Source organism: Colletotrichum destructivum, chromosome 5 (genome assembly GCF_034447905.1).
Source record: "Colletotrichum destructivum chromosome 5, complete sequence".
NCBI classification, from domain to species: domain Eukaryota; kingdom Fungi; phylum Ascomycota; class Sordariomycetes; order Glomerellales; family Glomerellaceae; genus Colletotrichum; species Colletotrichum destructivum.
Window position 1 is genome coordinate 3636742 of NC_085900.1, and position 27172 is coordinate 3663913.

The window sequence follows — 27172 nt, forward strand, 5'->3', positions numbered from 1 at the left end:
ACAATCTATCGGGGCGGGTCGGGTGCTTGCAGCGACGAGTGAAGGTCGACGACAACAAGGAGTGGGCATCAAAGTCTGCAAAGTCCTCCTGTCACACAAAAACTTCGCCCTGAAACCTCCGCGCAGTGCAATGAATGCCACCTGCATCTGCAGCTCGATTCAACTCTTAGCCAGGGGACATGACGAGGACAGCGCCAGGGCCTTGATCCCTGCTCTGAACTGCCACCTGGAAGATCTGCGTCGTCTTCTGGCCCAGTCAAAATCACTCTCCCGCGATGTCCGGTACCGAGTCACACCGCGTAATGAGCGAACAGGCAAGGTGTTGTCTGTGAGATCAGTCGACCTCACGCCCGTAAACAAGATACGCGAACTATTCGGCGATACTGTTGGTGAGTTTTGGGTATCCGCTGACGGCCGTGTCAGCACCGAGCTGCGTCGACGACTTGCTTGCGTCGTGATCTTCCTCAGGTCCAAGTTGAGTTCCCAAGCTTTAGTGCCCCCTCAGCTCGCCGAAATATTTCATAAAAATTACAACTATGCCGACATTCGAAATTGTGGGAGCAAGTATCTCCAGATCGCTCGGAAACTCGGTGGCCTCGGGTCGATCCTCTGGCTTCCGCTCGGCATCCCATCCTCAACGTAAGGAGACATAGTCTAGTACCTAGTGGAACATTTCCGAGAAATAAAGAAAAAAGTACTTACGCCAAGCAGCTACGAGAGATACCTAAACTTGGACGATGAGGAGGTATTTCATCATTTGGCTTCTCTCGCCCCACGGTATGAAGATTATACAGCGCTTGCGCAGCGTCTCATATTAAGCCAACTACTTGGTCAGTGGGGTCTGGTGTTTGAGTATAGTTGTAAAAGTGCTCATGATTGTTTCAGATCCGACGCTGCCATCCTCGTATATGAATCTTTTTGCCGGGTACGCAGAGATATTGCCGGCCCCAGACCAGCTATTACTCCTCCTCCATGCACTCGGCGGCTCTGACATTCCAGAGAAGCTTCTGAAGAGTGTTCGTTTGCCGCAGAGGAGATGGGATAGCAATGGAGAGATCCAGACCGTCACCGCTGCCGAGTTTGGTCTCCCATCGGAGCTCATCAACATACTGTCTGATCAACTTCAGCTTTCTCGCGCCGCGAAAACCCCGTACATCATCAGACGCGCCCTTGATGACACTACCATCGTATGGTCTCTTTGTCCCGACTATGCGTCGAATTTATCGCGCATCCTACATCATAGAACGGCCGATGAACTCGGAGATGCCGCCTTGAAACTCATTTGCTATGTTTGCCCCCCCTGCTACGAGGGCAACACAGACTGGTATGCCTTTGTTTACGTCTCGAAATGTGTTTGAACAGCCATTACTCACTTTATTTTGCAGGTCACCTGTGCTCAAACAGGCTGTTTGGCCGATAGTACAGAGAGTCACAAAACAACAAAAAATACCACCGTCACTCAGAGTCCAAGTTCTGGAGACCCTTCTCTTCTTTGGGGAAAGAGATTCGGTTGCCATACGTCGCGTTGCCGTCGAGCAGGCCAAAGGACTCCTGCGGAAGTCAATGCCATATTATCTCCACGCTTCCGTTGCACTCTTCCGCAGCACCCTATATCGCGTCGACGCAGACTTCGCCAAATCGGAGTCGTACATACGCGACTTCACCTGGCGAGGACCGCGTCCGACCACCCGCCGGGACCACGCACTGCAGGGACGCCTTCACATTTCTCAGATGGAGAACAAGATCAAGTGTTACGACAACGACGTGCCGTCATCCATCTACGGCTGGAAAGCGGACCAGCCGTTGTCGACCCTGGACATCGAGGTCACGTTCCGGCTCCAGAGCACGGCGGCGCGGTTCTTCCAGTCAGTCGGAGATTTTGGCGCCGCCAGGGACTCCTTGGAGCAGATCCTCTCCCTTGACACAACCAAGCCGATACGCGGCAGCACGCGCCGCGTCTTGGTCGGCAGACTCGCCGACATATACTGCGAGATGGGGGAATATGCGACTGCCGCTGAGATGACCCGCGCAGAGCTGGACAACATGAACTACTCTCAACGCCTGCGCCGCGAGTTCCGACGGCTGATGCTCGCCTCGGCGGAAGCCAACATCGGACTCGAAAGGCTGGACGCGGCGGAGTCAGCGCTCAAGGAGCTGGAGGGGGCCGCGCTTCCCAGGCCGGACAACCTGCACGACCAGCAACTACACATGCGCGCGCTCCTCGCCGCCGCTCGCATCGCCCACTCTGGGACGGACCGCGGCTGGGCTATGCTGCGATGGAAGTTTGCACTCGAGGAGGTCCAGCGCATGCACACCCTCGGGTCGGGGGGCGGGTTCACGGCGGCGGTGATCCATGTGTCTCTGGCCCACGCCCAGCTCGCCGCTGGTGACTGGGAGGGCGGTCGACAGTCGTGGGCTACGGGGATGGAGCTTATGAGGAGCGAGACGTGCGAGTTCTGGCTCCCCGTCGTGCCCACCGCGTGGCTGCAACGGGTTGCCGGGGAGGTTCATGATTCGCAGGGTTGGCTATTCCGCATGAAACTGCCTGGCGCGAGGTGTGACATCACATGGCCTTTACCTCAAGAGGTGTAGACGGATAAATGACCCATTCTGGGCCGTCTAATCTGTGTTTGTCTTATTATTCCATATGGTCTATTGAGCGATTGAAAAGGGTTTCGAGTAAGCCAACGTTCTTCTGTTCGTCAGGACGGCCATGAGTGCATTCGCGTCACTAACGATCAAGACGAAACTGTGTGTCCCGGCTTGAAATCGGCATACCATATATTTCAGGATGAAGTCCTGGAAGTTTTACTTTCTCGCAGTAGCAGATGTATCACCGAGTTCTCAGTTGGCCATCGCTGTTACCGTAAAGACTGCTCACCAAGTTGGTGGATTTAAATGAACATCGATTCTATGACTTGTTAGTTCTACGAGAAGGGTTATAAGAATGAGATGCTATCATTTTACATTCCACTTGGTTGGCACCCCATCACCACTAATCCGGTGCGCTCGTGAGAGCTGTTCATGGCGATAGATCTTTGACTGAGGCAACCAATGTTCAATATTTCGTTTCATCTCAGGGACAAAATCAAAGACTAAGAAGTATCGTAAAGACAATGCTGCTATACCCTATGTAACAGCCGAGTCTGATTCATGAAAAGAGCCAATTCACAGCTGTAAGTCGCAACCTGTTAAATTCCTGATGGAGTCATCCGACCCTATGATCCTGGATGTAGTCTATGTCTAACTCTTCACAGCCCCATATGCGGTAGGAGACGGAGCAATTGTGTTCATAAGAAATATAACCACAAAAAAAGAAAGGAAACATGGGGATTAGCGGGTTAGTGTATTCTGTCATTGGCTTCAGTTAACATCCATCTGATTCCATCAACCAAGATATCAACGGTGAGGTCAAGGTACCCACTCACTCGGCTCACATCTATCCCCCAGGGGTTATTTATGGACGACTCAACGTGGCTCATGCCACCTCAAGTTAAAGAAATAAACCATCAGCTGCCAGAATGACGGGGAATTCTTCTAGATGGTTGCAGGCTCCGGGCCGCATTGCGCGGAGGCGGCATGGGGGGTCTGTCAGGAACGTTCTAGGTCGAGTCGTTATAAACTCGATCGCGTGCTCGGGCTAAGCCTTTACTCATGGATAAGGGCACCCTTGAGTAGAGAGACTAATGTAAGGGCATGCGGGCTGGCTCCGCGTTCTGCAGGGGAATGTCAATGTAACAGTTCGCGTCCGTCGTCCGTCGATCAATATGGCGTGAGGCTCTGTCGGTACGATGAGAAGGGGCTCTTTGCCTCGGCCCGACTTTGGTTTTCTCGGACTACAGTTAATATCCTCTCATGTGATTAAATCGCCTACGAGTAGTGTGTCCTATCAAAAAAAGGAAATCAAAGCAGCCCTGGCAAGATCCCCAAGCGCAACTGAGGAGGACCTAAAGCTGAGCTGATATCTAACTCAAGAACAGTTTCAGCTTAAGAAGATGAAAACAACGAACAGAATGGTCTACTGCAGTTTACTTTGAGCCGGTGTAGGCTTCGCTCTACACCAGCTCACAGAGTGTGGCTTGTACGGCCTTCTCTGTCCTATTAACATTGAATATACACACGTACATACACACAGTTGGTATCTTTTGCTAAACGACGACGTAATGACGGCAGCTGCGGTTCATTCCAAGGATACCTCATTGGCTGTGTGACGTCTCTGACACTAGATGGTTATGATGGGCCGAACCTGTTCCATTCCGCTTTTGATAGTGATATTGGCAAAGGCTCGGCTACAAGAGTCCAATCGGTTATCCTTTGGTTGTAATTGGTTGTGAATGAAAACCTCGCATAGTTGATATCTCCTGAATGAAAACCTCGCATAGTTGATATCTCCTGGAAGAGACGCCTAGCCAAGTTGCGATTACCAACCTCCCCCCCCCGAGTCGTCAGCTCCAGCGTCATCTTTGACAGAGATATGGGATTCAACCGGCCTGCAGCTGACATTTCACATTCCCCATTGAGGTAAAAGCCGCCTAAGCCCCAGCGGCCGCTTGGTTGCCACCCCAGAAATCGCTCAACCCGGGGAACTCTAATGCATTCTCCTCCCCCCCGCTGACCCAGGACCTCGGGCTTGTCAATAACAACATATCAATATTATCCCGCACCTGCCTAATAACGTAAGTAGCCAAGCCGGTACTCACCTTCCAGAAGCAGACAGCTTTAGAAACTAGTTGCGCGGCGCGGCGCGTTGGGCTTGGTTGGGAAGGCTCTGCAATGCTCGGCGTGCTGCGGTGCCAAGGCCGCCAAGGTCGGCTTGATCCCCAGCGTATGGTACCAAGCACTGCTTATCACATAGTTTGATATTCGCCAAGCTTTTACGGTAGCATCGCTCATCTTGGAAACTTCCCTTTCCCCTCGGGGCTCACTGGAGGGAGATATTAGCATCGACGCCTGGATTTCGCCAGCCTTCCCTAGGATCACGAAAGTCGTGGCATTCCCCACAGCAAACGTTTTCCAAGGCTGCCATGCGGGGGAAAACAAAAGCCATCTTACTAGTTGGTTATTGGATGGAGCAGGAAGCTTGACGATCGAAGGAGACTTGTCGGTGAGTACTTATAGATCCGGGCGTGGTGTTTGCTTGAGAAGCATTTGCTCCCCCTTTGTCTTACTCGCAGTCACCTCTTCCCTTCAGTGACAGTTTCGTGTGACAAAGCCGTGGTACTCTTTGCTGAGCCTACGACACAAGTAACACCGTCATAATGGTCCGCATCAACTCCGCAGCCCTTCTGGGCTCCGCCATGATCGGCTTGAGCAGCGCAGCCGGCGCCGGCACCAAGGCCGAGTACGCTTCTGGCGAGGTTCACCACCGCATCATGGGCATCAAGATGGTACGTGCTCACGCGGGAAATTTCACCCCAACGATGATGATGCTTTGAACAGCTCTGTTGACGGTTTTCAAAGGCTCAATGGGAGGCCGAGTCCGAGGCCGGTCTGATGGACAGCGCTCGCTACCCTGAGCTCGGCTACACCCCGTGTGTTGACGGCTTTGCTGCTGCCATCCCCGGCGATGTCAACAACACCTTCCGGTGCAGAAACGTACGTAACGTAACGCCCTCATGATATACTTGTTGCGTCGTTTCCTGGTTGGCCGTTGAGACTAACCCCGTCCAAAAAAAAAAAGATTGACCTCTACCACTTCTTGTCCCACGAGCAGCTTGGCAGCTGGGGCGGACGAGGATCTTCGTCGTGGGGTTGGACCTCTGCTGATGGCAGAGAGTTCGTTGCCATTGGACAATACGACGGCACCGCCTTCGCCGAGATCAGCAAGGAGGGAAAGCTGGTGTACCTCGGCCGTCTCCCCCAGTATGACTCCATCGGCTCGAACTGGAGAGAGATCCGCATCGTCGGAGACATCGTCGTCATTGGCTCCGAGGCCATCAAGCACGGCGTCCAGTTCTTCGACATGAAGAAGGTCCTCGACCTCGACCCGGCGAACCCCAAGAACTTCACCCAGGCCGACCTCACCGGCCACTGGGACGAGCTCCCCGTCGGCCGCACCCACAACATCGTCGTCAACCATGAGCTCAACTACGCCATCGCCTGCGGTTCCGTCGGCGGGAACGCCACCATCCGCGTCAGAGACGAGCTGCCCTGCCGCGGCGGTCTGATCTTCCTCGACATCAGCGACCCCACCAACGTCACGAGCCCCGGCTGTGCTGCCGGTGACGGCTACGTCCACGACGCCGAGTGCCTCGTCTACCGCGGCCCCGACGCCCGCTACTACGGCAGGGACATCTGCTACGGTTACAACGAGGACACGCTGACCATCTACGACGTCACGGACAAGAACGGCAACGTCACCAACATCATCTCCATTAGCGACTACCCCGGCGCCCAGTACGTCCACCAGGGCGTCGTCAACAACGAGACCTGGCAGGAGTACCTCTTCCTCGACGACGAGTTCGACGAGCGCGACGCCAAGGTCGGCCCCATGACCCAGGGCCTGCCCACGACGCACATCTTCGACATCCGCGACTTGGAGAACCCCGTCTACACCGGCTACTACGCCGGCAAGACGCGCTCCATCGACCACAACCAGTACATCGTCGGCGGGTACCTGTACCAGTCCAACTACGGCAACGGCCTGAACGTGCTCGACGTCTCCAGCGTCACCAAGGACCCGACCGGCGCCGGCATCTGCGAGGCCGGCTTCTTCGACATCTACCCCGAGGACGACGAGGAGGAGGGCGGCGGCAAGGTCCAGTTCGCCGGCTCGTGGTCGTCCTACGCCAACTTCAAGTCCGGCTTCGTCTTCGTCCACACCATCGAGCGTGGCAGCTTCGTCGTCAAGATGACCTCCAAGGAGTGCCCCAAGGCGCCCGTCTGCAACGCCGACAACTGCCTGCGCGCCCTGCGCGCCAACAGCGTGCCCGGCCGCCTGGAGGAGTCGGTCGAGTTCTGCGGCAACTTCACCACCCGCCAGCGGACCGAGGAGAGCCTGCTGCCCGAGTACGCGTCCAAGGCCTGCGTCGAGAACAACAACAAGAAGCCCGTCGAGAGGGTCAGCAGCGCCTGCGCCTGCATCCCGACGCCCGTCGTGCCCGAGCTGCCCCGGACGACGACCCGTCCCCCCGTCCCGACCGTGCTGCCTCCCAAGGCGTGAGCGAGTGTGCGGCAGAACGCTGCGAAGCGAGAGCCCGGGAGGGGAATGTTGGTCTGGCTGTAGAAAATCTAGCAAAATACAATAAGTTCTGACCACTCCATGTTCCCCTGGTACTTGAACAGAATTCCCCGTCACGCGATGGGTAAAGGTGTCAATTTGTAGGTGGAAAAGTTTTCAAGGGCCCATTCTTGAACCAAGTTCTCAGTTACATTTGTGTGTCAAGCTCTTTAGGCCTTGACTTCACGCGGACTATATTGTCTAAAGACTGTATGGTATACAATGCAGAATCCTCTGGTTTTAAAGCTAATTGCACAACACTGCTACAAGCCTCGCCGACAGTCTATGTCTGTGTATCGGCACACATTCAGCTGAGATGCTGTACTCAGCGCGCTTGATACCACTTGATCCCTGATCCCTCCGGGATCTCACGCCGTTCAAAGGTCCAGTAGTCGCTCGCACTTCTCCCAGCCTTCTCAAACCAAGCGTGATAAATGTCCTCGGAGCACAACCTCATCCACCCGTCATAGTTGTCGCCGTCCTCGACGCCCTGATAGCGGTTCACGGCGCGCGAGTCCACGAGCCAGACGTATGAGTCGATGTAGGAACCGATCCGGGCCTTGGTCCCACATCAAGATCAGCCACGGACAATGGAAAGAAAAAAGCAAACGAAGGACCCTACACGTCTATCTGCCCGGGACACGGGCCCCAAGTGCGGCGTCTCGTCAGGCAGAGCCGCGAGGGAGCGGAGGGCGTCCTCGTCGATAACCAGGAAATCGCAAAACCGGGGGTCATCCCGAGTATCGAAGTCGGTCGACCCTGTAGCGCGGTGCCGCCATATTTCGAAGATGCGAACAAGCGACTCGACGTGCTCTTTGCTTGAGAGCTCGTGTCCTCTCAACTCATCCGTCTCGACCACTTCGAGCTCGAAACGACGGGCAACCTCGTCATTCAAAGTCCCGTCGAGCTTGTTCGTAACCAGCCGGTTCAAGTGCACAAAGTACTCCGTCACCCAACGCTTCAGCTTGTCCATCGCCACCGGCCATAGTCTGTTGGATTCATCGGAGTATGTCGTGCGAAGCACTGGGCAAAGTCAGTCCCCCCCCCCGAGAACACAAAAGCCCGCGCGGTCTGACCGATCTGGGCGACGTTTTCGGGGGTTGACTCACCAGTGTAACCCCAGGACCCCGAGGCGTAGTCGATGTTTGATAGTTCGCAGGCGGACATGCTGTCTGAAATCACGCGCAAGCAGTTCATCGCCTGTAGATCCCTGTCGAAGTTCTCTCGGAGGCCGGGCCACCGGTAGTGGCCATCTTCCGGCCGAGGAAACGTTTCCTTGATCGACATGGCGCACGATGGATGAATAGCCCTCCTCCGAGGTTTAATCCTTTTTTTTTTTTCTTCCTTTTTTGTTTCCGCCTTCAGAAGAAATAACCGCGAGATCGGAGTCAAATAGGAGGGCAAGAGGTTGCGGAAGAGGGGTTTCGTTCCGAGCCAAGTGATGGATGACAAGGAGACCATGAGCCAACGAAAGACCCATGTTAACACACACTAGGCAGCCACGGCTTAATCAGGTTAGCCAATAGGCAAAGGGAGCACGGAGATTCCACACCGATATCTGCTGTCGACCTCGTCCACGAGATCCTTTCCCCTGCTCGAAACTCTACTCTCCCGTTTTGAGCTTCAGAGCACCAAGAAGGCGCCCCCCCGCCCCCCCGCAGAGCCGCGTCCGGTCTGCCCTAAACTCTGCCAGGGTCACTCCCGCTCTTCAAGTCGTTTTTGGTTGTTTCTGTGGCACTGACTTTCGAGATCGCTCTAAACAGTGGACTGGGACCCGAATCGGTGGAGTCAGGGTACTCTAGCAAAGGTCGGCCTACAAGACAAGAGCTTAAAGGAATAGGATTTACAGAGTTCTCCTACAAATTCCTCATTTGGATAGCATCCATCTTCGGGTCCGACCTGTGAGCCTGGGTCAGTCACGACGTCTCTGACGCGATAGTTCCGGTGAAAAAGTTTCTCGGGGACAAAGTCAAACAAACGACTGCGAGAACCGTCCGGGGCTGCCGGTTACTCAGTCTGACGTTTCCAGCGTGGGGTGCCGACAAATGATGACAAATGATGAAGAACCGCATATCAATGAAGACCGTCCCCTGAGAAGAGCTTGGAGTCAGGTTGACGAAGTGGTGCATTGTCCGTAGCCATCCCGGATATTGGGACGAGTCCCGTCGTTGAGTCACGCACGCACTCTCAAGAGTGAAAATCATCAAACGAAAGAGAGATTCGCTGGTTAAGCGAGATCCCGAAGCCAAACCGCCTTCATCTGGTGTTGCGGCGTTTGTATCGGATGGTCAGCTTGGGCCAAGGGGTCCGTCGGGACCGTGAAGCGGGTGTGATGGCTCCAAGAGAACCCGAGAAGGCGGACGTGGTGGCCAGTCATCTGCTGTCTAATAACTCATCCCTTCTCCAAACCATTCTCCGTCGAGTAGCAATGTGTGAGTGTCTCCGCAAGCCATCGTCGGGGTGAACTTTGACCGTGGTCTAGACATCGGCAGAGTGCGCCGTTTCCCCTCTTTCGGCCGATGCGTCGTAAAAGCTATTCCCATCATTGGGGTGGCAGACCCATCTTGAATGACGTTTAACTGGAAGAGAATACGAAGATGTCTGAGACCTCTTCAAGAAGATTCCACAACCGAAAACGATTTCAAACACATCGCCTGACCAATTCGCACTTGTCACCAAACGGGGATGGACTGTCGACGGAAGAGCACGACTCCCAGCCATCCTCCCGAATTCTTCACAGCCTTCCCTCGTCATACTGATTATATTATACCTGCGTGCCAGGATGAGCTGGTGGACCGAGAGGAGTTTTGCCGGAGGGGGCGACTTTAAGAGCATACCTTGCGAATTTGCCCGGCATCAGTCTCGGTCTGATTGGTTGAGGGGGGAGAGAGATGGTGCCCGTCTCCTCTCTGTCGGTTCTGCTTCCAAAGAGGGGAGAGGGATCTCAACACCTGTTCGCGGAGAGCCCATAAGTTCCCCGTGGGGGATGAGCCTCCGGCGAGAAACTCTATGTCGACTTACAGAACCCCGCGTAACAACATGCCCGACCCTTGAGCTTCGGGGGAAAACTTGGGGTTTGGCTGCGTCGTAGAGGGGTCTCGATGGCCCGTCACAAGGTCGCCCGACTCTGCGATTGCGACTCTTTCGTCAGTTGGGGTCAGCCTGGGCGGTTAACCTATCTGCCCCTGACCCTGTTCAGCGGCTCTCAGCATCGTCATGGTTGTTGCCCACTGCCTCGGTGTCACGGCTTGTGAGAATCTGGTCAGGAGTATTTACAGGATGTTCTATCCTGAAGTCTCCATGTGGGTTCCGTTGCTTACACAAACCCCCAAAAGAGACGTTCTAGTTCTACCTGACCAACCTTTTAAACAGAATACTCTCTAATTAGGAAATTGCGTTCGTCCCTTTCACCCTCTCGTCGATTTCATCCTATCATTCAAGATGCGGTTCCTTCTTGTTCTGTCACTGCTTCTATGCCTCATCGTGATCAGCGCCCAAATGGTAATACCGCCCGAGGAGGCGCTGGGCCGTGGCGGCAGAGACAAGGACAAAGGCAGAGGAGGCCGAGGCAAAGACAAAGGCAAAGGCAAGGGCAAAGAACCGGTGATGGGCGGGTCGCAAGCTTTACAGAAACAAATCGGGAATCTCCAAGAAAAGGTCACCTCGGCGAAGGAAACGCTCGAGCCCTTCAAGGGCGGCAGCTTGAAGGGCCTCGTGGGCTTGCTGAAAGTGAACGAGGCGGTCGTCACGCTTGGAGAGACAATCGACCGCACAACGGAGTCGGCCGAGGCAACGGACACCCTGTCAGCAAAGGAATCGTAAGACAATACCCTACCCCGCGGTCTTTTGTGTTCTCGATCGAAGACGTCTGTGCTGACCCTGTCGTTTGCGTTTGTGTGTGATCCTAGGACGGAAATCGGCACCCGGTTCCTCAGTCTGCAACCCGACATCAACAACCTGTTGACCGAGCTCCAGAGTAAACGCGGCGAGTTCGACAAAGCCGGCTTCAAAATCCTGGACGTCAGGAGCCTTATCCGAGACTCCGTTGTCATTCAGAAGGATAAAGCCAGTGACTTGGGTGGTGCTGTAAGTTTGGAGAGCCCAGAAAGCCATGCCACGGAAACTTCACCTCGATCCCAGACTGACCCGACCCGCTGCCAGTTCACCAAGGCTCTGGACCCTCAGTTCCAGCCCATCGCGACGCAGGTGAGCGACCAGATCCAGAGCAACTTCACTCAGGCCATCGGAGAATACGAGGGCCGCGGCGGGAAGATCAAGATCCCGTCCAAGGCCGTGCCGCAGCTCACAGACCTCCTTGCCGGCGTGGCGAGGGCCCTCGGCATCGGCGATCGGGACAGGATGGCGATGATGATGGCGGCGGCCGGACCGGTTGCCAATGCCGCCGAGGCCGTCCCGATGACCAACTATGCCAGCGCCGAGGCCGCCTTCGCGGATATCAACGCCTCCGACACGGTTCAGGCGAACGCGGCCGTCGAGGCGGCGCTTCGGGGCACGTCGGACATGGAGCTCAGGAGGTTGGGTCCGGACGAGAACGACTTGCGTGGCATACCGCCTCTTGTCCTCGCTGTCCTGCGTAGATATGACATTATTTAGCTGACGGGTGCGAGCGGGCCGAGCTACGGTCGTGTTCTTCTTTGGTGCTTTATTCCCTCGACCGATGGTTTTGGTTAATGTAATATATGAAAGCTCACTTAGTCTAGAGACGAGCGGAGCAACGAATAAGCCAATTGTTGTTGGGCAAAATCCTGCCATAATCGCAAGGGGCTAGATCTTGCGTATCCGAATCAAACGTGTCCCATTCCCTTCTACCCAGGTTGTAATCGTTCTTCTTGCAGGGTCTACCACCATAACACCCCAAGATTCTTTGGAGTGGTTCAACTCCCGAACATCCCCTTGACAAACAGACATTCAGAGAGCTGCTGGTCCAGGGATGCGATCTATTTAGGGTCCGCCAAGAGCGCGAATCCCACCAGGCTATCATTTCTTGGCAAACGTTGGCTGTTTTCACTCTTATGCGCTCAATGCCGTTGCCATTTTGTTCTGTACGCACTGCGATACCCTGTTGCCATGCCGGGAACGCGCGGGCGTCAAAAGAATTTGCCCGTTCAGGAACTAAATTCTCTCTAGCAAAAATTCCCCCAGGCGGCTCATTGAAAGTTGGCCTGGACTCAGCGTCAGCCTAGAACTACCGGGGCCGCGATCCCGGAGGGCGGAAACCGTGTGCGCTAGACCACATTCCGACAGTGAAATAAGGTTAACTCGTGCAAGTTGTGCCTATGAGAGTTTCGGATGAAAAAGAGGGGAAAAGGGGCCAAGGGAGGAGGCTGAAGAGGGTTGGAGAATGGATCCGAAGGAGGGCATCCTCTTCCTGGCTGGGACACCATCATGACGTTTCCTGTCCCCCTTCCCCGAACAACCGATTCATCTGAAACCATCGTGGCCGTGGTGCAGTTTAGACTTTTTCGTCGACGGAGACCTCAGTTCGCCGGCGCCATATGTCCCTTCACCCAACCCATTCCATCCCGAAGTTTTCTCAGCCATGAAGTCTGTTCGATTTACGGGGAAGAAAGAGAGGGAAGAAGTCGCCTTAATGACGGCCATCGTCAAGTAAACGGGCCTGCTGTCAAGAGATCCATGTTTAATATTCAAAGTTGGAAAACAAGCCTTAACTACGGTGGGCATTGTGTCTTGTTGGAGCGATTGTGAGTCGATTTTGGCAAATTCTTCCAGGTCTTAAAGACTTCGCAAACTACAGTCACAGTAAGGCTTTAGACGGACGAGCTGAGCTTATCGCCAGCCGCTCACGACTCGGTCCGATAGAGATTTCGGCCCAGCTTCTGCTCGGTCTATCAACGTCGAAACGGGTGTACTTTTTCTCCTTTTTTTCTTCTTCTTGGAACGCTAGACAACCGATTTTTTGTACATGGACGGGGCTTCATCATCAGGGGGTTGATGTAACTGGAGTGAAGCATGTCGGAACGCTTGTGCAACTGAGATGGAATACTACCAAACTCCTACTCTGATCTCTTTTCGACTGCAAGTCTAATCCATAACCATTTGAATAGCCGCCACCATATCGCAACCGAGCGTGAAAGAATGAAAACGCTACGAGTTGTTGTCGTACTCATACGAAAGGCTCGGCGTAGGACCAAGGCCTTGTTGAGCACCTGGGAGTCCCCCATCATATTGGCCTAAAACGCCTTGATAAAACATGGGCTCCAGTTCAGGAATCCAAACGCCAAACAGATTCATCACGTCGGTTCCGGCAGGGTGGCTCGCAGCCATCATCATTTCATCCGCGTCCATAGATTCCGCCGGATGCGACGCCGGGATCGGACTCATCTAGGAAAAGAGGGCTTAGTTAGTTCTCTCATACAGTGACTTGCCATTATCGTGCTTGGTGCGAGATCTTACGTCTGAGAAGCCGGGCTGTACTTGAAGCGGCGTGAACCCGTAGTTATCGACGCTTGGTAGCGACCACTGAGGGCTGAAGGAGGATCCCTGTAACGTGCTCGACGGTGCCTGGGGCGTGTTACCGGTCGGGCTTCGGCGGTTGACCTCGATTACATAGCTTCGGGCGATGTGTGCGAACTCTCCGATGAAATCGCCAGGTAACGCGCCGCTTGACAAGACATCCATCCGATTGCAGTGTGTGCTCATGACGTCGAGCAGTGCCAGGTTCGTTGCTGTCTGTTGCTGCCGGGGGTTGTGGATGACGAGGTCGAACAGGACGAAGAAGGCCATGACGGGAATACCAGCCATCATCCTAGCGTGATCCTGGTCAGAGAAGAATCATGAGTTGCGCGCCCGAATTCACGTACCATATCGGGGTGTAGGGGGCCAAGTCTATGATGGGGACGAGTTCGAGCAGCGATCTGGCGGAATGCTCGACGGTCTTCATCGCAGACTCCCGCCGCGCACAGTCAGGCGGGGCTTCCGAGGACGGGAGATGCCTCAGAGCCATTCTCGTCATCGTCAAGAGGAAGCTGTAGTAGAGGAAGTGCGTCGCCAGCGCTACCGTGCGCTCTTGGTCATCTACGATCGAGTGAGCCTTTGTCTGGCCGCCTGGCCTGAAACCATTGTCCGGCAGGGAGCTTCTCCAGTCCTCCAGCTCTACTGTCAGCTGTTCGATGACGTCCAGGTAGTAATCGCCAGGGTAGTGAGACACGCCGACGGCGAAGAGCGACGTGCATGCTCGCGACAGCAGGCGCGCGTGGGTGACGAAGCACAGAAACCAGTCGAAATCGCCAGAGAAGAACGAATCGGGGGTATGAGGGATCGGACATGCTATGTCACAGTCGACGATGCCCTTCTGAGGTAATTAGTTGTCGAGTTTGACACCACAAAATAGGCCCCTTCCTGAAGGAACCGAGTCCTTGAGCAGTAGGGGAGACACTCACTGACGGTCTTCCATGGTGAAAGGTTGTGACCTTCTCCAGAGAGTACAACACCCAGAAGGTTCTGTTGTACGCATCCGCCGCGAGACCGATGAACTTGGCGTCGGCCAGGTTCTGGGCTCTCCGTATGGCCTCGGACATGAGAATGTGCTCCAGCGCGATCCCGGCCACGCCGAGAGAGTAGATGAACATTGCTGTCACCGCTTGAAACGCCGTCACCGTGTCCGGCAGCACCATCAGGTCCGTGAAGTTGGCGAGGGCGATGGAGAACAGCTTCCAGGACTCTCCCTCGGTGGGCTCGAAGCTGCCTCCGCCGTCGTACTGGCAGCCCAGGGCGAGCACTGTGTGGTAGAGGCAGGTCCAGGACTTGCTTCTCGGCGCCGAGTTGGGCTTTTCCTGGTTGGCGGCGGCGGACTCGAAGGACGCGCGATCCAGGAATGGAAAACGGGGATGGATTCGTTTGAAGTACACTAAAGGCCTACAGGTGAGTTGGTTGTCATAGGGAGGAGGGTCTATAGAATTGTCTTGCGTTGGATGTACTTGGCGACAAGGGTTTTGTCATCGAGGCATGATGGTCGATCGGCCGGCCGAGAGAGATTGCAGCCGACCTGCTTCACGGCTCGTATCCGGTCCTCAACCGAACTGGCAATCCGCCCTACCAAGTCATTGACTCTATCATGACCGAGACATTGCGAAAGAGACTTTAGTCTGCTCTCGGAAAAGAAAGTCAAGTTGCTGGTGCCGCCTATGGGTACACGAATCGTAAGTAGGCTGAAAGAAATCTCACCATGCAACCAAAGGACTGGCCGGCCACTGGCAAGTTGTGGAACGCGTCATCTGTTGGCTCACCGAATATGCCGTTTCCCTTTTTGCAACTGTTAGAAGAAGAAGAAGGAAGTCGACGTGGGCATTTTTGAGTTGCTACTTACTCTGACGTAATTGATACTCTCAGTTACAGGCCTCGATCGCCTGGGGGCTTTACGAGCTCGGTCAATGATGCGGTCGACGAATAGTTCCGGCATGCGGTATCGTTCCGCGGCCTGTCCGGCGTCAGGCTCGACAGCGGGACCGCCACTATTACGCTTACTCGGCTCCGGCGGCCGGGGCGGCGGCGAAGTGGCAAAATCCAAAACCGAGACGGTGCAACTTTGTTGAGTTGCGTCAGGCGTGTCGCCCGAACCGAAGGTGGCGCCCTTGGTAGGGTTGAACTGCTTTTGAACTATTGTCGATATTGCCGTAAGAGATGGGAATGGCAATCAACTTGGGTGGCGCTTCGGAAAACCAACTCACCATTCGGCCTGCGGGCTAGCTTCCTCATCCCGAAGACGCATTCAGTCTTCCGTCGCTACCAAAAGTAACATGGCGGTGAGTCTGAGGCTGATACACATGGACGCCGGGTGCGCTCAGAAAACGAACTCACTATGCAGTTGCTGCAAGATCCCGAAGCAGAGGGTCCTAGCCACCATGTCAGCTCTAATGCGCCACACAGAATAAGCTATCAGAGTTGTCGCGGGCGGCGCTGGACTTACCGGCACAGCGAACTTTCCGCGTGGTGCAAGCATCGCATGACTTGTGGATGCGGGAGGAGCTCTGGGTATTGGTAGCCATCTTTCGGCGCTTGATTACCACTGCGGGATGGAATCCCGAGGAGGAGGAACTGAAGGTTGACGGATAGAGAACTTGTTGGGGTAATGGGCGCAGATATCGCCATTGCCGGCAAAAGGAGGGAACACGACTGATCCTCGGGCTCGGGTTACTCGATCCGGTAGCGATTACCGAGGCTCGGGGTTCTGACAACACACTCGGCCGATCACCAGCTTTGCTGACCGAAACCTCAGTGTGAACACCTCGCTTTGACAACCGCAAGCCTGGTGAAACGACAATGAGTCATGTTGGAGTTTCTATTGGCTCTAGGGTGAAGAAAGTCAAGGTGGTTAAGGGTATTGTTACTGTGACGGAGTAGTTGTGGCTTGTGAATTACCAAGCATGGTGTGCAAGCCACTCAGAGAAGCTGCAACCTTGTTTTGCCAGTGGAAGCTGGTGAGGTTAGCGATAGTGCAGCGGGATATTGCGATAGCGATAGGTCTAGCAGAAATTTAAAGTAGTTGTAGAATAATAATTGCCGGCGAAATACTTGGATAAGTTGCAGCTGTTGATGGTTGTGTTGCGATTGTTCGATGTGGTGGGAGCGAGAAGTGGATGACTAGTGTCACGCAACACAGGAGGAATGCACCAGCAAAGTCTGCATTCTGAAACCCTGCTAGGAAAGTCAACATTTATGTTGATGAAATGGAATCGAGTTGGTGAGAAAAGATTTTCGCATACATCTTGCTGAATCGTAGATTTACTCAAGTTAACAACTCACTTGCGCAACATCACACAGGCCTAAAAACCATACATTGACCCGCAAGTTTTTCATCATAAAGTTAGTTGACTTCATTGATCAGAAACACAAGCAATCTAGAGAACTCCACCCACCCGTGAGTGCCGGCGAGAAGTTGGAAATCAGCTCCTCTACAAGCCTTGCAACTTGTCTCACCGATTGGGTGGATGCCACGCAGAAGCACGAACGGGTGTTTTCCGCTATTAATTCCCCTCTTCTTCACCTACTTTACTCCACACAACATGCCACTGAGTGAATCTCGGCTCCGAACTGTCAAGTTGGGATGTGTAGACCCCTATGCCAGAACTTTTCCCGGCCACTCCGCGCTCTGCCTCGGCGATATGAGTAATCTTCTACTTCGATTGAGCGTTGTTTCTGCGTGTCTGATGGTTTTATTCCATGGACTGAGGCGATAACTGTGGAAATGGTTTCATCATCATGGTCGGGAGAGGGCGGAGGAAGTGACCGTTCTGACATGCAGATCCCCGTTCGACCCTTTGATGGTCGGTCGCGACTTGCCGGATTCGGAGTACGCAGATGTTATCCTAGTAGTATCAACGTAGATAAAAGTCGATCTTTGCTCTAGCTGTGTAAGAGTTGGTTGGATGCTTGGGTCTGTATGCTTGTCACAAACAACTCACCTCTTATTTCCTCACAACATCAGTCAAGTCATGGAGATAACCTCCGGGCATCCACTGCTCACTGCAGCTCTACTCCTCTCGACTTTACCGTCTGCCCTGGCCCAGAATGCCCGAGTCAAAGTAACCTTTGACGAGACCTTCCGCACCGTCGCCCCTCCCAACGACGCCTTCGCCCACAATGCGGACCACGTCCGCGTCGCCTCGACGGTCCTCCTCGGCCTCATCCTCACCTTCGTCCTGCTCTCTCTCCGGGAAAGCAAACGCTGGTCCTCGACTGTCCCGACGGCGCTGACCCTCGGCGCGGCGACCTGCATTCTCCCCGAGGCCGTGGACAACTACCTCGCCAACTGTTACTGGGCCCAGTCCCACGACCCGTCGCAGCTCATGTTCACCTTCCTGGGGCGCGAGTTTGACGTCTACGTCGGCATCATATGGTGGTCCTTTGGTGCCGTCTTGGGGTGCACCATCTTCGGCGCTCTGATGCGCGGGGTAACCACCAAGACCCTCTGGGTCCTGTTGGGTCTCGCGGCTCTGTTCGACCTCGTCCTGGAAGAGTGTCTGCTCAACTACGGCGGGCTCTACCTCTACTACGGCCACCAGCCCCTGGTGCTGATCTCCAAGTTCCCGTGGTGGTGGGGTTTCTGCAACGTGTCGGCCATCTTCCTGGGTATTGCCTCGACGTACCGGTATCGGGAGTGGTTCAACGGGTGGCGGAGCATCTTCGTCCTGCCGATACTGCCGTTTTGCTACATCGCAGGATGGTCTCTTGCCGCGATGCCCACCGTTTATGCCGTCCACGCGGACTACTCTCCTTTCATCACGCAGCTGTGTGGTCTTCTGACGTGCTGTTTGGCTCTGGTTCAGACCGGGGTCATGATGGACGTCCTCCTTGAGCGCGACCCGCTCAAGTTTGATCAGTCGGGCCGATCGCCGAGGCTGGAAAGGGGGACATCACCGTCAACCAGGTCCGGAAGTAAGACAAAAACCTTGGGACGAATCTGGGAGGGAATTTAGAGCTTGTGGGCTGGTAGGGCTTCTTCACGCACCCGGTGTATATCGATGCTCCATTGATTCTACACCGCAGATTTAGAAACCTTTCATATACTATTATCACACGCCAGCAGAATTCTCTACACTTCTGGTGGCAGGTGGGCGATTTGCTGATTCCAGCTAAGGGCCTGTATGCTGGTGTATGGGCAAACAATCCAACGGGGCGCTTTGGACTTGCCCTGGTCAATTAGTAGCTTACCAAAATAGAATGGGTCGGATAGATCAACTGCGATGAGTTTAGTCTATTGTTTCGTGAAAATTCTGTGAGCGAAACGAGCTCAAAGTCCGCCTAGACGGGCACCCGAACTGTTCATCTTGCGAGAAGGTGTCCAGTCACATCGTTTGCCTTACTGAGGAGAGATGGGCTGGCCATGTCAGAATGGTCAACTACAACGGAAACAAAAACAACAAAGCAACACTTTCACGGTCATTCTTAGGAGTCAACGGGTCTTTAAGTCTAATTTCTAGCCGAGCTTTCTCATGATCAGGCGGAAAAACCACAGCTCTTAGTTGTTGATCGGCATTCTACTTCTGAAAAAAGCAAGCGCAAGCTCCAGACGTCTTCCGGCAAGGTGAAACAGCAGGTTATCCTACTGCTTCTGATGTCTGACGTTCGTAAGGATAAGAATAGACAGGCATTCGGCCGTGCGCTGCCCTTACGAACGGGGTAGCAGCATTCAGGTCGTGCCGCTGGACTGGCCGTTCCGGCAGGAATCCGGTTCAGGAGAATGTCGCCGGTCCTACTTACGCCCCTCTACCGGGGAGTTGGAACTGCGCCAGATTGTGGCAGCAGTGCGAGCGTTGGTCCATTCCAAACTCTTGAGCTCAGTTGGCAAGTGTTTTCACTTGTTAACTCCAGCTATAAACTGGGTTGCGAATAGGTGAGACAGTGGGGGGGGGGGGGGGGGGGGGGGGTGTATGCTTCCATCTTGGGCTTCGAGGAATAAATCGTCTGGCAATAGAGGCAGAGAAAGAAATTTTGCAACAGTGAACATCTAGACACTTTTGCTCTGTGTGCGGATTCTCTGACGAAAGTTTCTAGGCTTTTCTCACGCTGGCGACAGCGGTGTTGTGGGATCGATGATCAACGGCTACGCGATGGACGGCCACACAAGTATTGGCGGCCTCCTACTTGGGTACTTGGGAGTACAGGATGCCTGCCGCAGCGTAACTGTCGTCATCTCGGTAGCAATCTTGGTGTTCTCGGCGGCTTCATCTTGGCGTTAGATGGCTTTTCCTCCTTGTACTCTTCATGTCCATGGCGGTGGTAAGCAACAAGTGATGGATCTACAGGCCAACAACGGGCGACAAGAGGCAGAGAGAGTGTGTGTGATGCATGGAAGTGAAAAACAGACACAGAACAACAAACTCGACCCCTCCACACTGCGATTCGCTGTGGTGATGTGGGCTATAATAGGATAGTATAGATTGCGCCAACCGTGCTTGACATGAGCCGGTCGCTTGCCTCTCCACCATGGATTTGAGAGACCGTATCATAGAGAGGAAACCCCTATTTCTAATCCGTCGCAGCACCGAAGTTCCCGTCGGAACCCTAAGCAGTCCGGGACCGTGACATATATACCGGAGCACACGATGATTAAACATCTAAATCCAGCAGGTGGTGGGTTCGCCCCGAGTCAAGCCGTTGGTAATCCGCCGGCTGTGTTTGGCGAGACTGGCGGCGGCTCACTTAATTTGAGTTGGCGTAATTTCCAGAATACGGGGTTTCCTATCCACCCACATCGCCCATTCCGTCGACAGCCGTGTAGCCTATTGTCGGGGAGCCCGGGATCCGGGGGACTTGGCCGGCGTTTCTTTCTCGAAACGGAAATGGCTACCTTGTCCGCATCGGACAGTCCGCCGATCAGGGAAAAGCATATCTAGATCTGAGTGTCCCGGTGGACAGTTGTGTTGTGTTGCAGATCCTCTGGAACTAGTTCGCTCGCTCCTCTTGTGTCCAAACTGCTCCAAGTTGCCAGTCAATCGTTGTCTCTTATTCGGTAGTGGTTTAGTTCACGATGCGCCTCACTGTATTAACTCTCGCCATCCTTGCTGCTCCGGCGCTCGCCCAGGATGCTCAACACGTGTGGCAGGCTCCTGGAAGCAATGATCGTGAGTTACCCTCTCGCTCGTAGACAGATGTAGATCGGTCCCCCCCCCCTTTGGTACTAACATCCCCCCAGGTCGATCTCCGTGCCCCCTCTTGAACAGTCTCGCCAACCACGGCTACCTCCCACGAAACGGCCAAAACATCTCCGTCGACGCCCTGATCGAGGGCATGCACGCCGGCCTCAACCTGCGCGAGGACGCCAAGCTCTTCTTCCGCCTGCAGGGCAACAAGGCCGTCGGGGCCTCGTCGACGGGGGACAAGACGACGTTCCACCTCAACGACCTCAACAAGCACGACCTCATCGAGCACGACGCCTCCCTCAGCCGGGCGGACATCTACTTTGGCGACAACTGGTCCTTCAACCAGACCATCTTCGACGAGACGAAGTCGTACTGGCCCTCGGCCACCATCTCCATCAGCGACGCCGCCAAGGCGCTCGCCGCGCGGCAGAAGAGCGCCGAGGCGATCAACCCGGAGTTCAACCTGCCTCTCGACGGGCACACCAACTCGCTGGGCCAGACGGCCATGTACCTCGGCTTGTTTGGGGACTACGACGACGGCAACGCGAACCGGGCTTGGGTCGAGTACTTCTTTGGTGAGTCTTCTTCGCGTGTCGCATGACGCTGCGAGAACCTCGACTGATTTCCATCGTTTCTAGAGAACGAACGACTGCCGTTTGAGCTCGGCTGGCAGAGGCGGTCGGACAACGACAAGATCCCGGCCACGGGGATCCTGGCCTTGACGACCAAGGTGGCCGTTCACTACCTCGCGGTCAAGATTGGACTCTGAGCAGGAGAAGTTGATGGAAGATTTGTCTTCCACTCTCGTCTGGTACCAGGAAGCCGTGTATGCCCAGAGTCGAAGTGACGGAGACGGCACGCAATACAGATACAACCTAGGCACTAGGACGAGCAACGCAGGGGCATGGGACGAAAAACGACTGTTGGTCCAACCCGCATGAACCAACGTTCCCCCCGAAATGGACCGCTATCCCCGACGAAGCTAGATCTGACCGTTGCAGGTGGAGAATGGTGTGTTGCAATGGCTCGGATGATTGATCAATGCCCAACCGGTAACATGGGTCAAGAAGCTCTTCAGGGGAGCAAGCCCAGGGGGGTTCTGTTGGTTGGCACCAGGTACGAACGATACCGACGAGAGTTTACATAGGCAGTCTTGACGGAGGAGGGGGGTCTGGCGGTCTGGGAAGAGGGGAAGATAAAGCCCGTATTAGAGATCCCTTCCGAACGGTTGGTCAGTGTTCTCGCAAGTTTTCAAAGTCGTGTTGGCGTTCTGGTGAGAGGTATATATATCCATGAGAACGTTGAAAGTAAAGAGTCAGACTTCTTGAGCCACAAACTCCAACCTTGTCCATTCACTCACAATGACATCCTCGTCCCTACCGCCCAAGATCCTTTTGACCGGGGCAACCGGCTACGTCGGCGGTTCCGTCCTCCATCACCTTCTCGACTGCGCCTCCCTGTCGTCCACCTTCTCCTCCTCTCCCATAACCGTCCCCATCCGCGGCGGCCCGGATCGCGGCGCGAGGCTTACCGAGGCATACAGCTCTCGCGTGAGGCCCGTCACCATCGCCTCGTTCGAAGACGTGGTGACGCTCACAGCTCTCGCGTCCCAGCATGACATCGTCGTCAACGCCGGCTCCGGGTTCCACCCGCCGTCGGCGGAGGCGCTCGTCCGCGGTCTTGCTCAGCGCAAGGCGCTCACGGGGGGCCGGCCGGTGTGGATGATTCACACTTCGGGATGCTCGAACCTCGCCGACAAGCCCTTGACCGGCGTCAGCCGACCAGACAAGGAATGGGAAGACGCCCGTGCCGAGGAGGCCTTTGAGTTCGAGGAGGCCGAGGATGCCCGGGACCCGTATCCCCAACGCACGGCGGAGCTGGCGGTGCTCCGGACCGGCGAGGAGCTGGGCGTGAACGCCATCAGCATCCAGTCGCCGTGCATCTTCGGCACCGGGTCCGGGCTCTTCAACAGGGCGGGCCTGATGATCCCCATCATGATGGGCTACGTGCTGCGGAACGGATACGGCCTGACGGTGGGCGACGGGACGGGGTGCATCGACTACGTCCATGTGGCGGATCTCGCCGACCTCTACGTGTTGTGCGTGCTGGACGTGCTGGAGCGCGGCGGCGCCAACCTCCCCACGGGCAGGAGGGGCATCCTCTTCCCGACGGTGGGGAGGACGCTGACGATCGAGATCCCGCGCAAGTGTCTCGACATCGCGTTCGCGACGGGCAACCTGCCCAAGGAGGGCGGACCGCGGCAGAAGGAGGTGCGGAAAGTGAGCCTCGAGGAGGCGGCCGAGACGTGCGCGGGGAACCTGGACGTCACGGAGACGGGGTACGCCGGACATCGGAAGACGAGAGGGACAGTTGCGAGGCAGAGGCTTGGGTGGTCGCCGGCCCGGCTGGAGGAGGCCTGGAACGGCGACTTTGAGACGGAGTTGAGGGCCGCGCTGAGTGGGCAGAGGGGGTTTACGATGGCTACTTGTATTGCTGGTACGAAGTGAGGTTTGTGAGTCCCAAGGTCGAGGGATTTAGATGCCACTCTGAAGTACCATCATGATTTGCATGGGCAGTGTCTTGTGAGACTCGTGATTCATAACCGCGATAATTGGAATGTATCCGGATACTCAGATGCCACCAAGGACAGAGACAACTATTACACAACAGGGTGCAAAACTCGCATCACTAGGGTCTAGAGAGCTCTGGCACTACCAACTTATATTTATATGTACGGTGTTTTTTTATATATGACGCTCAATATGCACACTCGAAAACAACATTTAACACTACGGTATCCGGCCTCTGCCTTCGTGGGTGGGACATGTATCGCATACGGAGGATGATGAGCCCTTTAACAGACCCAAGAAACATTGGTTTTGTTGATGGGCAAAGCCCAGGGACGGAACAAACATCATGCTCATTTCAGGCCGCCAAACTTGATACACTTCTCGATCCAACCCCTCCGGGGCGTGCCCGGCGGCGACTGCTGGTGCTGGTGCTGGGGCTGGGGCTGCGTCACGCCGCCTCCCCAGCTGCGCCAGGTGCTCTCGGTCCGCGCCGTGGCCTCGGTGGGCGCCATGGAGACGCCACGCTCGCCAAAGACGACGGGCGGCGGGTCCATCAGCCAGGGCGGCTGGCCGGGCTGCTGCTGGTGCGGGTGCTGGGGCTGGGTGTGGTACAGCGACAGGAGGGAGTTTGTGTTGTATCCGGTCGACGGGCTTTCGTCCATGTCGTCGTATCTGCTGGAGGAGGTGGTGTACCGAAGGTTGCTTCTGCTGCTGCTGTTGTTGTTGTTGTTGTTGTTGTTGTTGTTGTTGTCTTGGTGGTTGTGTTGTTGATGCTGGATGCCGAGCCCGGGGGGGACCTCGAGGCGGTCGGAGCTCCGATAGACGTCCGGCACGGCGGGGACCGGCGGTAGCGGGGCGTTGTTGACGGAGCGGTTGCTCGCGGCGAGGGTGCGGGTGGAGTAGACGCTGTTCCGGCCGGACATGGGGTTCAGCTTGAGCGGGTGGTGGCGGCGGATCCAGCTGGCGAAGGAGTTGCGGACGTTGGGCTGGGCGACAGGCGCGGGTTCGAGGATCGGGAGTTGGCGGGCCGGGTCGTGACGCTTCTCGTCGAGGTAACCCTGGGGCGTGAGGGAGTTGCGGTCGGCGTTGTCGCTGGCGTAGGCTCCGGCGGCGCCGTGGCCGTTCTCGGCGGCGTAGGCGTGGCCCATGAGCTCGGCCATGACGGAGGACGGGGACCGCCGGACCGGGGCGGCTGAGGGCGACGAGAAGGTGGCCGAGGGGTCCCAGAAGCTGCCATCGGGGGAGATGTTGCGGTCGTACATCTTGCGGGCCTTGCGTCGTTTCTGGTAGCGGACGCACCACCAGATGCCGATGCCGAGGACGAGGAAGAGCGCCGCAATGGCTGGGGGAGAAGGGTCATGGTCAGTGGATGATGCCCGAGGCACGGACGGAGCAAGAAGGTCGTCAAGACATACCAATGGTCCCGAACGCGATGGCAGTCGGCGTCCATCCCATCTCGATCGACCTGTCGTTGCCGAGTCCCTCCTCGTTTCCGCCTCTGGTCGCGCCTCCCGTCGGTTGCGAGTCGGAGCCGGTTGTGCTCTGGGGGAATGCGGTGGGAAAGGAGCTGGTCGAGGAGCTGGACGATTCCGAAGTGACGGAGGTGTCAAAGCCGGAAGGCCGGCCGCGTTGAGGTCCCCTTGGGGGCGCCGTGGGCTCCGGTGAGTCACTTGACGTGGACGACGACGACGAGGAGATACTCTCGGTGGGATCGGCCGGGTTGAGGACGACGGGCGGCGCCGGTGGTGGTGATGGCGGCTCGGTCGGCCGCGCGCCGGGCGGGAACGTCGAGCCGGATGGCGAAGGGGAGTCGTCGTCGTCGGACGAGATCTCGCCGGGGTCGTCGCGGATCTCGATCTTCAAATCGTCCCTCGGGAAGTGTGGACGGCGGATAGCACGTCTACGCTTTGTTTAGTCTCGTGATATAATTTTTTTTATTTATAGTTTTTAGGATGCTTATGAGGCCGTTGTTGTTGTTGTCCTTACCTTCTCAGCGAACTCATGGGAGAAACCATTGTGATCTTTTTTGTGGGTTTTAAACAGGCTAATGGTTTGGTAAACCAAACTGAAGACCGGGTCTACGGTCGAGTAGAAGAAGAAGAAGACGAAGAAGAAGGTTGACAAAAGGTGTAAAGCTCAGGTCATCGAGACACATGAGTTTGTTGAAGCAGCTCAGCTGTACGGGAGAAGTCGAACGGGAAAAGAAGAGGGCGCTGCCCGGGCGAAGAGAAAGGGAGAGGGGGAAGGAGGAAGAGACAACGAAGGAAACTTGCAGGATCGAGAATGAAGCTTCTTCAAGTCATCTTGGCCCTTGTGTCAAAAAAGGGAAAAGGAAAAGAAGAGGGTGCCGTTTTCCAGATGTTGGATGGCAACGAACGTGTACATCAGGTTCGATATGGGGGAGTGGTGACGGAGGTGGGGGCTCAGGAGGAGGGTTCAGGAGGAGGAGAAAAACAGGGCCGTCTTTACTTTTTTTACTTTTTGGACCCAAAAAGCAGCCTGTTCGGCTTGGTCTGATCTCATTCCGGCTTCGAAATCCATCCCTCGATATCCTTGTACGGCCCTCCTTCTCCCTCACCTTCTGGGCCTGTCTGCAGACCGTGCAGCCGCTGTCTCGTCCGTGTCATTGCGTCAGGAAGCGCTGCAGCGAACCGAACCCACTCCTCCATTGTTTGTATTGACTTTTTGTCCTTGCGGCTTCTCACACCATCATCAGCAAGGGTGGAGTGGTTAAAAGAGAGAGAAAGAGAGAGAGAGAGAGAGAGAGAGAGAGAGAGAGAGAGAGAGAGAGAGAGAGAGAGAGAGAGAGAGAGAGAGAGTGTGTGTGTGGATGATGGAGTTAACCCGCAACCCAACCCATTCTCACGTTGCCAAGAGATGAACAATGCGAAGCCTCACGCAACTCGGGGATGTGAACCTCCCATCTCAGAACACAGAGAGAGACTGAGAGGCTGGTTGTTTCTCGGTTTCAGAATCTCTGCCAAGAGGGCCGAAAACGAGCTGGTGCGACACCATCCGTTCCCCCCTGGGCTGGGGTACACGTCCACCAGCCAGCCATACATCGAAAGCACACAATTACTACGCTGCTCTTCCATGGGGGGAGGGGGGGAGGGGGGGACCCCCCCCCTGGCTGAGACTGTCAATCACTTGCCAGAGCCAACGGCCTCTCTGGTCCCCGATTCGCCAGCCCCGATTTTGACTTGGAGGCATCGAAGCCGAAGTGGGCGGCCCGGCCGGAACATGCACCCTTCGGAAGCTAGTTAGTTGGTCTGCGGGTGCGTACTAAATTAAATTCTACAATACAGTACAGACAGAGTACAAGTATAGTTGGACTAACGTTTTCTTCCATATTGTGTGTGTGTCCCTGTGCGATCTCGAGAGGAACCAACCGGCTTGGCTAAGTATGTAGCTTAGAAGATGGCTGGAGTAACACACCAAGTGGGAAGAAGAGAAGATGACCAGGGTCTTCGCAGCTACTCAGCCCTGACTTGAGAGGCGCACCGTTTCAGAATGTCGTCTCCCCCGCCGCCATCGCCTGAAAGATCAGATCGGCCGTCCCGGATTGATCTTTTCTTGGTGACGGGGGAGTTGGCTCAAACGGGCCTCGATCCCTCTCCTTCTCTCTACCTGTATCTCTCTCTCTCTCTCGCCCCCTCTGAGCCGGCCAATCAATCATGAGATGGAACCCTTCAGGAGGTCCTCGTTGGTTCCCGAGACAAACGAGTCAAGCTCTGGTATCTGCATTGGCAAGAGACGCAGAG

General features: G+C 55.5%; 9 protein-coding genes across 9 annotated transcripts; 6 read left to right on the plus strand and 3 right to left on the minus strand.

Annotated features, from left to right (window-relative positions):
- Positions 1-130: 130 nt before the first annotated feature.
- CDEST_08638 (Putative tetratricopeptide-like helical domain superfamily) lies at positions 131-2908 on the plus strand (the record flags this gene model as incomplete). The annotated part of the gene is made up of 4 exons (XM_062924797.1): positions 131-639; positions 712-830; positions 886-1324; positions 1386-2908. The coding sequence occupies 4 exons, from the start codon at positions 131-133 to the stop codon at positions 2590-2592; spliced, it is 2274 nt and encodes a 757-aa protein (XP_062780848.1). The 3' UTR covers positions 2593-2908.
- Positions 2909-5173: 2265 nt separating this feature from the next.
- On the plus strand, positions 5174-7454 carry CDEST_08639 (Putative choice-of-anchor B domain-containing protein). The gene is made up of 3 exons (XM_062924798.1): positions 5174-5387; positions 5461-5595; positions 5681-7454. The coding sequence occupies exons 1-3, from the start codon at positions 5259-5261 to the stop codon at positions 7160-7162; spliced, it is 1746 nt and encodes a 581-aa protein (XP_062780849.1). The 5' UTR covers positions 5174-5258; the 3' UTR covers positions 7163-7454.
- Positions 7455-7544: 90 nt separating this feature from the next.
- On the minus strand, positions 7545-8506 carry CDEST_08640 (uncharacterized protein; the record flags this gene model as incomplete). Its single annotated transcript, XM_062924799.1, has 3 exons — positions 7545-7778; positions 7842-8242; positions 8329-8506. 3 exons carry the CDS (start codon positions 8504-8506, stop codon positions 7545-7547), a joined length of 813 nt encoding a protein of 270 aa, XP_062780850.1.
- A 2154-nt stretch (positions 8507-10660) lies between these two features.
- On the plus strand, positions 10661-11961 carry CDEST_08641 (Putative Cell wall mannoprotein; the record flags this gene model as incomplete). Its single annotated transcript, XM_062924800.1, has 2 exons — positions 10661-11037; positions 11128-11961. The coding sequence occupies 2 exons, from the start codon at positions 10661-10663 to the stop codon at positions 11831-11833; spliced, it is 1083 nt and encodes a 360-aa protein (XP_062780851.1). The 3' UTR covers positions 11834-11961.
- A 1160-nt stretch (positions 11962-13121) lies between these two features.
- Positions 13122-15975, minus strand: CDEST_08642 (uncharacterized protein). The gene is made up of 8 exons (XM_062924801.1): positions 15928-15975; positions 15567-15856; positions 15487-15502; positions 15167-15382; positions 14641-15107; positions 14062-14549; positions 13655-14006; positions 13122-13582 (listed from the first exon to the last, which is right to left on the minus strand). The coding sequence occupies exons 1-8, from the start codon at positions 15953-15955 to the stop codon at positions 13346-13348; spliced, it is 2094 nt and encodes a 697-aa protein (XP_062780852.1). The 5' UTR covers positions 15956-15975; the 3' UTR covers positions 13122-13345.
- Positions 15976-17691: 1716 nt separating this feature from the next.
- CDEST_08643 (uncharacterized protein) lies at positions 17692-18675 on the plus strand (the record flags this gene model as incomplete). Its single annotated transcript, XM_062924802.1, has 1 exon — positions 17692-18675. The coding sequence occupies one exon, from the start codon at positions 17692-17694 to the stop codon at positions 18673-18675; it is 984 nt and encodes a 327-aa protein (XP_062780853.1).
- Positions 18676-20642: 1967 nt separating this feature from the next.
- CDEST_08644 (Putative chloroperoxidase) lies at positions 20643-22005 on the plus strand. The gene is made up of 3 exons (XM_062924803.1): positions 20643-20823; positions 20895-21416; positions 21480-22005. Exons 1-3 carry the CDS (start codon positions 20730-20732, stop codon positions 21608-21610), a joined length of 747 nt encoding a protein of 248 aa, XP_062780854.1. The 5' UTR covers positions 20643-20729; the 3' UTR covers positions 21611-22005.
- Positions 22006-22011: 6 nt separating this feature from the next.
- On the plus strand, positions 22012-23573 carry CDEST_08645 (Putative NAD(P)-binding domain superfamily). The gene has a single exon (XM_062924804.1). The coding sequence runs from the start codon at positions 22203-22205 to the stop codon at positions 23346-23348; it is 1146 nt and encodes a 381-aa protein (XP_062780855.1). The 5' UTR covers positions 22012-22202; the 3' UTR covers positions 23349-23573.
- Positions 23574-23761: 188 nt separating this feature from the next.
- On the minus strand, positions 23762-25840 carry CDEST_08646 (uncharacterized protein; the record flags this gene model as incomplete). The annotated part of the gene is made up of 3 exons (XM_062924805.1): positions 25398-25840; positions 24827-25311; positions 23762-24753 (listed from the first exon to the last, which is right to left on the minus strand). Exons 1-3 carry the CDS (start codon positions 25424-25426, stop codon positions 23762-23764), a joined length of 1506 nt encoding a protein of 501 aa, XP_062780856.1. The 5' UTR covers positions 25427-25840.
- Positions 25841-27172: the final 1332 nt, after the last annotated feature.

Excerpts from the sequence above, each read along its gene's own strand:
- CDEST_08639 (XM_062924798.1), top strand. The coding sequence starts at position 5,259 with ATGGTCCGCATCAACTCCGCAGCCCTTCTGGGCTCCGCCATGATCGGC. Across the intron at positions 5,388-5,460 it reads GCATCATGGGCATCAAGATG|GCTCAATGGGAGGCCGAGTC; the intron begins GTACGTGCTCAC and ends CGGTTTTCAAAG. Across the intron at positions 5,596-5,680 it reads ACACCTTCCGGTGCAGAAAC|ATTGACCTCTACCACTTCTT; the intron begins GTACGTAACGTA and ends AAAAAAAAAAAG.
- CDEST_08642 (XM_062924801.1), bottom strand. The coding sequence starts at position 15,955 with ATGAGGAAGCTAGCCCGCAGGCCGAATG. Across the intron at positions 14,007-14,061 it reads GCCCCCTACACCCCGATATG|GATGATGGCTGGTATTCCCG; the intron begins GTACGTGAATTC and ends GGATCACGCTAG. Across the intron at positions 13,583-13,654 it reads TACAGCCCGGCTTCTCAGAC|ATGAGTCCGATCCCGGCGTC; the intron begins GTAAGATCTCGC and ends CTCTTTTCCTAG.
- CDEST_08644 (XM_062924803.1), top strand. The coding sequence starts at position 20,730 with ATGCGCCTCACTGTATTAACTCTCGCCATCCTTGCTGCTCCGGCGCTC. Across the intron at positions 20,824-20,894 it reads GGCTCCTGGAAGCAATGATC|GTCGATCTCCGTGCCCCCTC; the intron begins GTGAGTTACCCT and ends ACATCCCCCCAG. Across the intron at positions 21,417-21,479 it reads TTGGGTCGAGTACTTCTTTG|AGAACGAACGACTGCCGTTT; the intron begins GTGAGTCTTCTT and ends CATCGTTTCTAG.
- CDEST_08645 (XM_062924804.1), top strand. The coding sequence starts at position 22,203 with ATGACATCCTCGTCCCTACCGCCCAAGATCCTTTTGACCGGGGCAACC.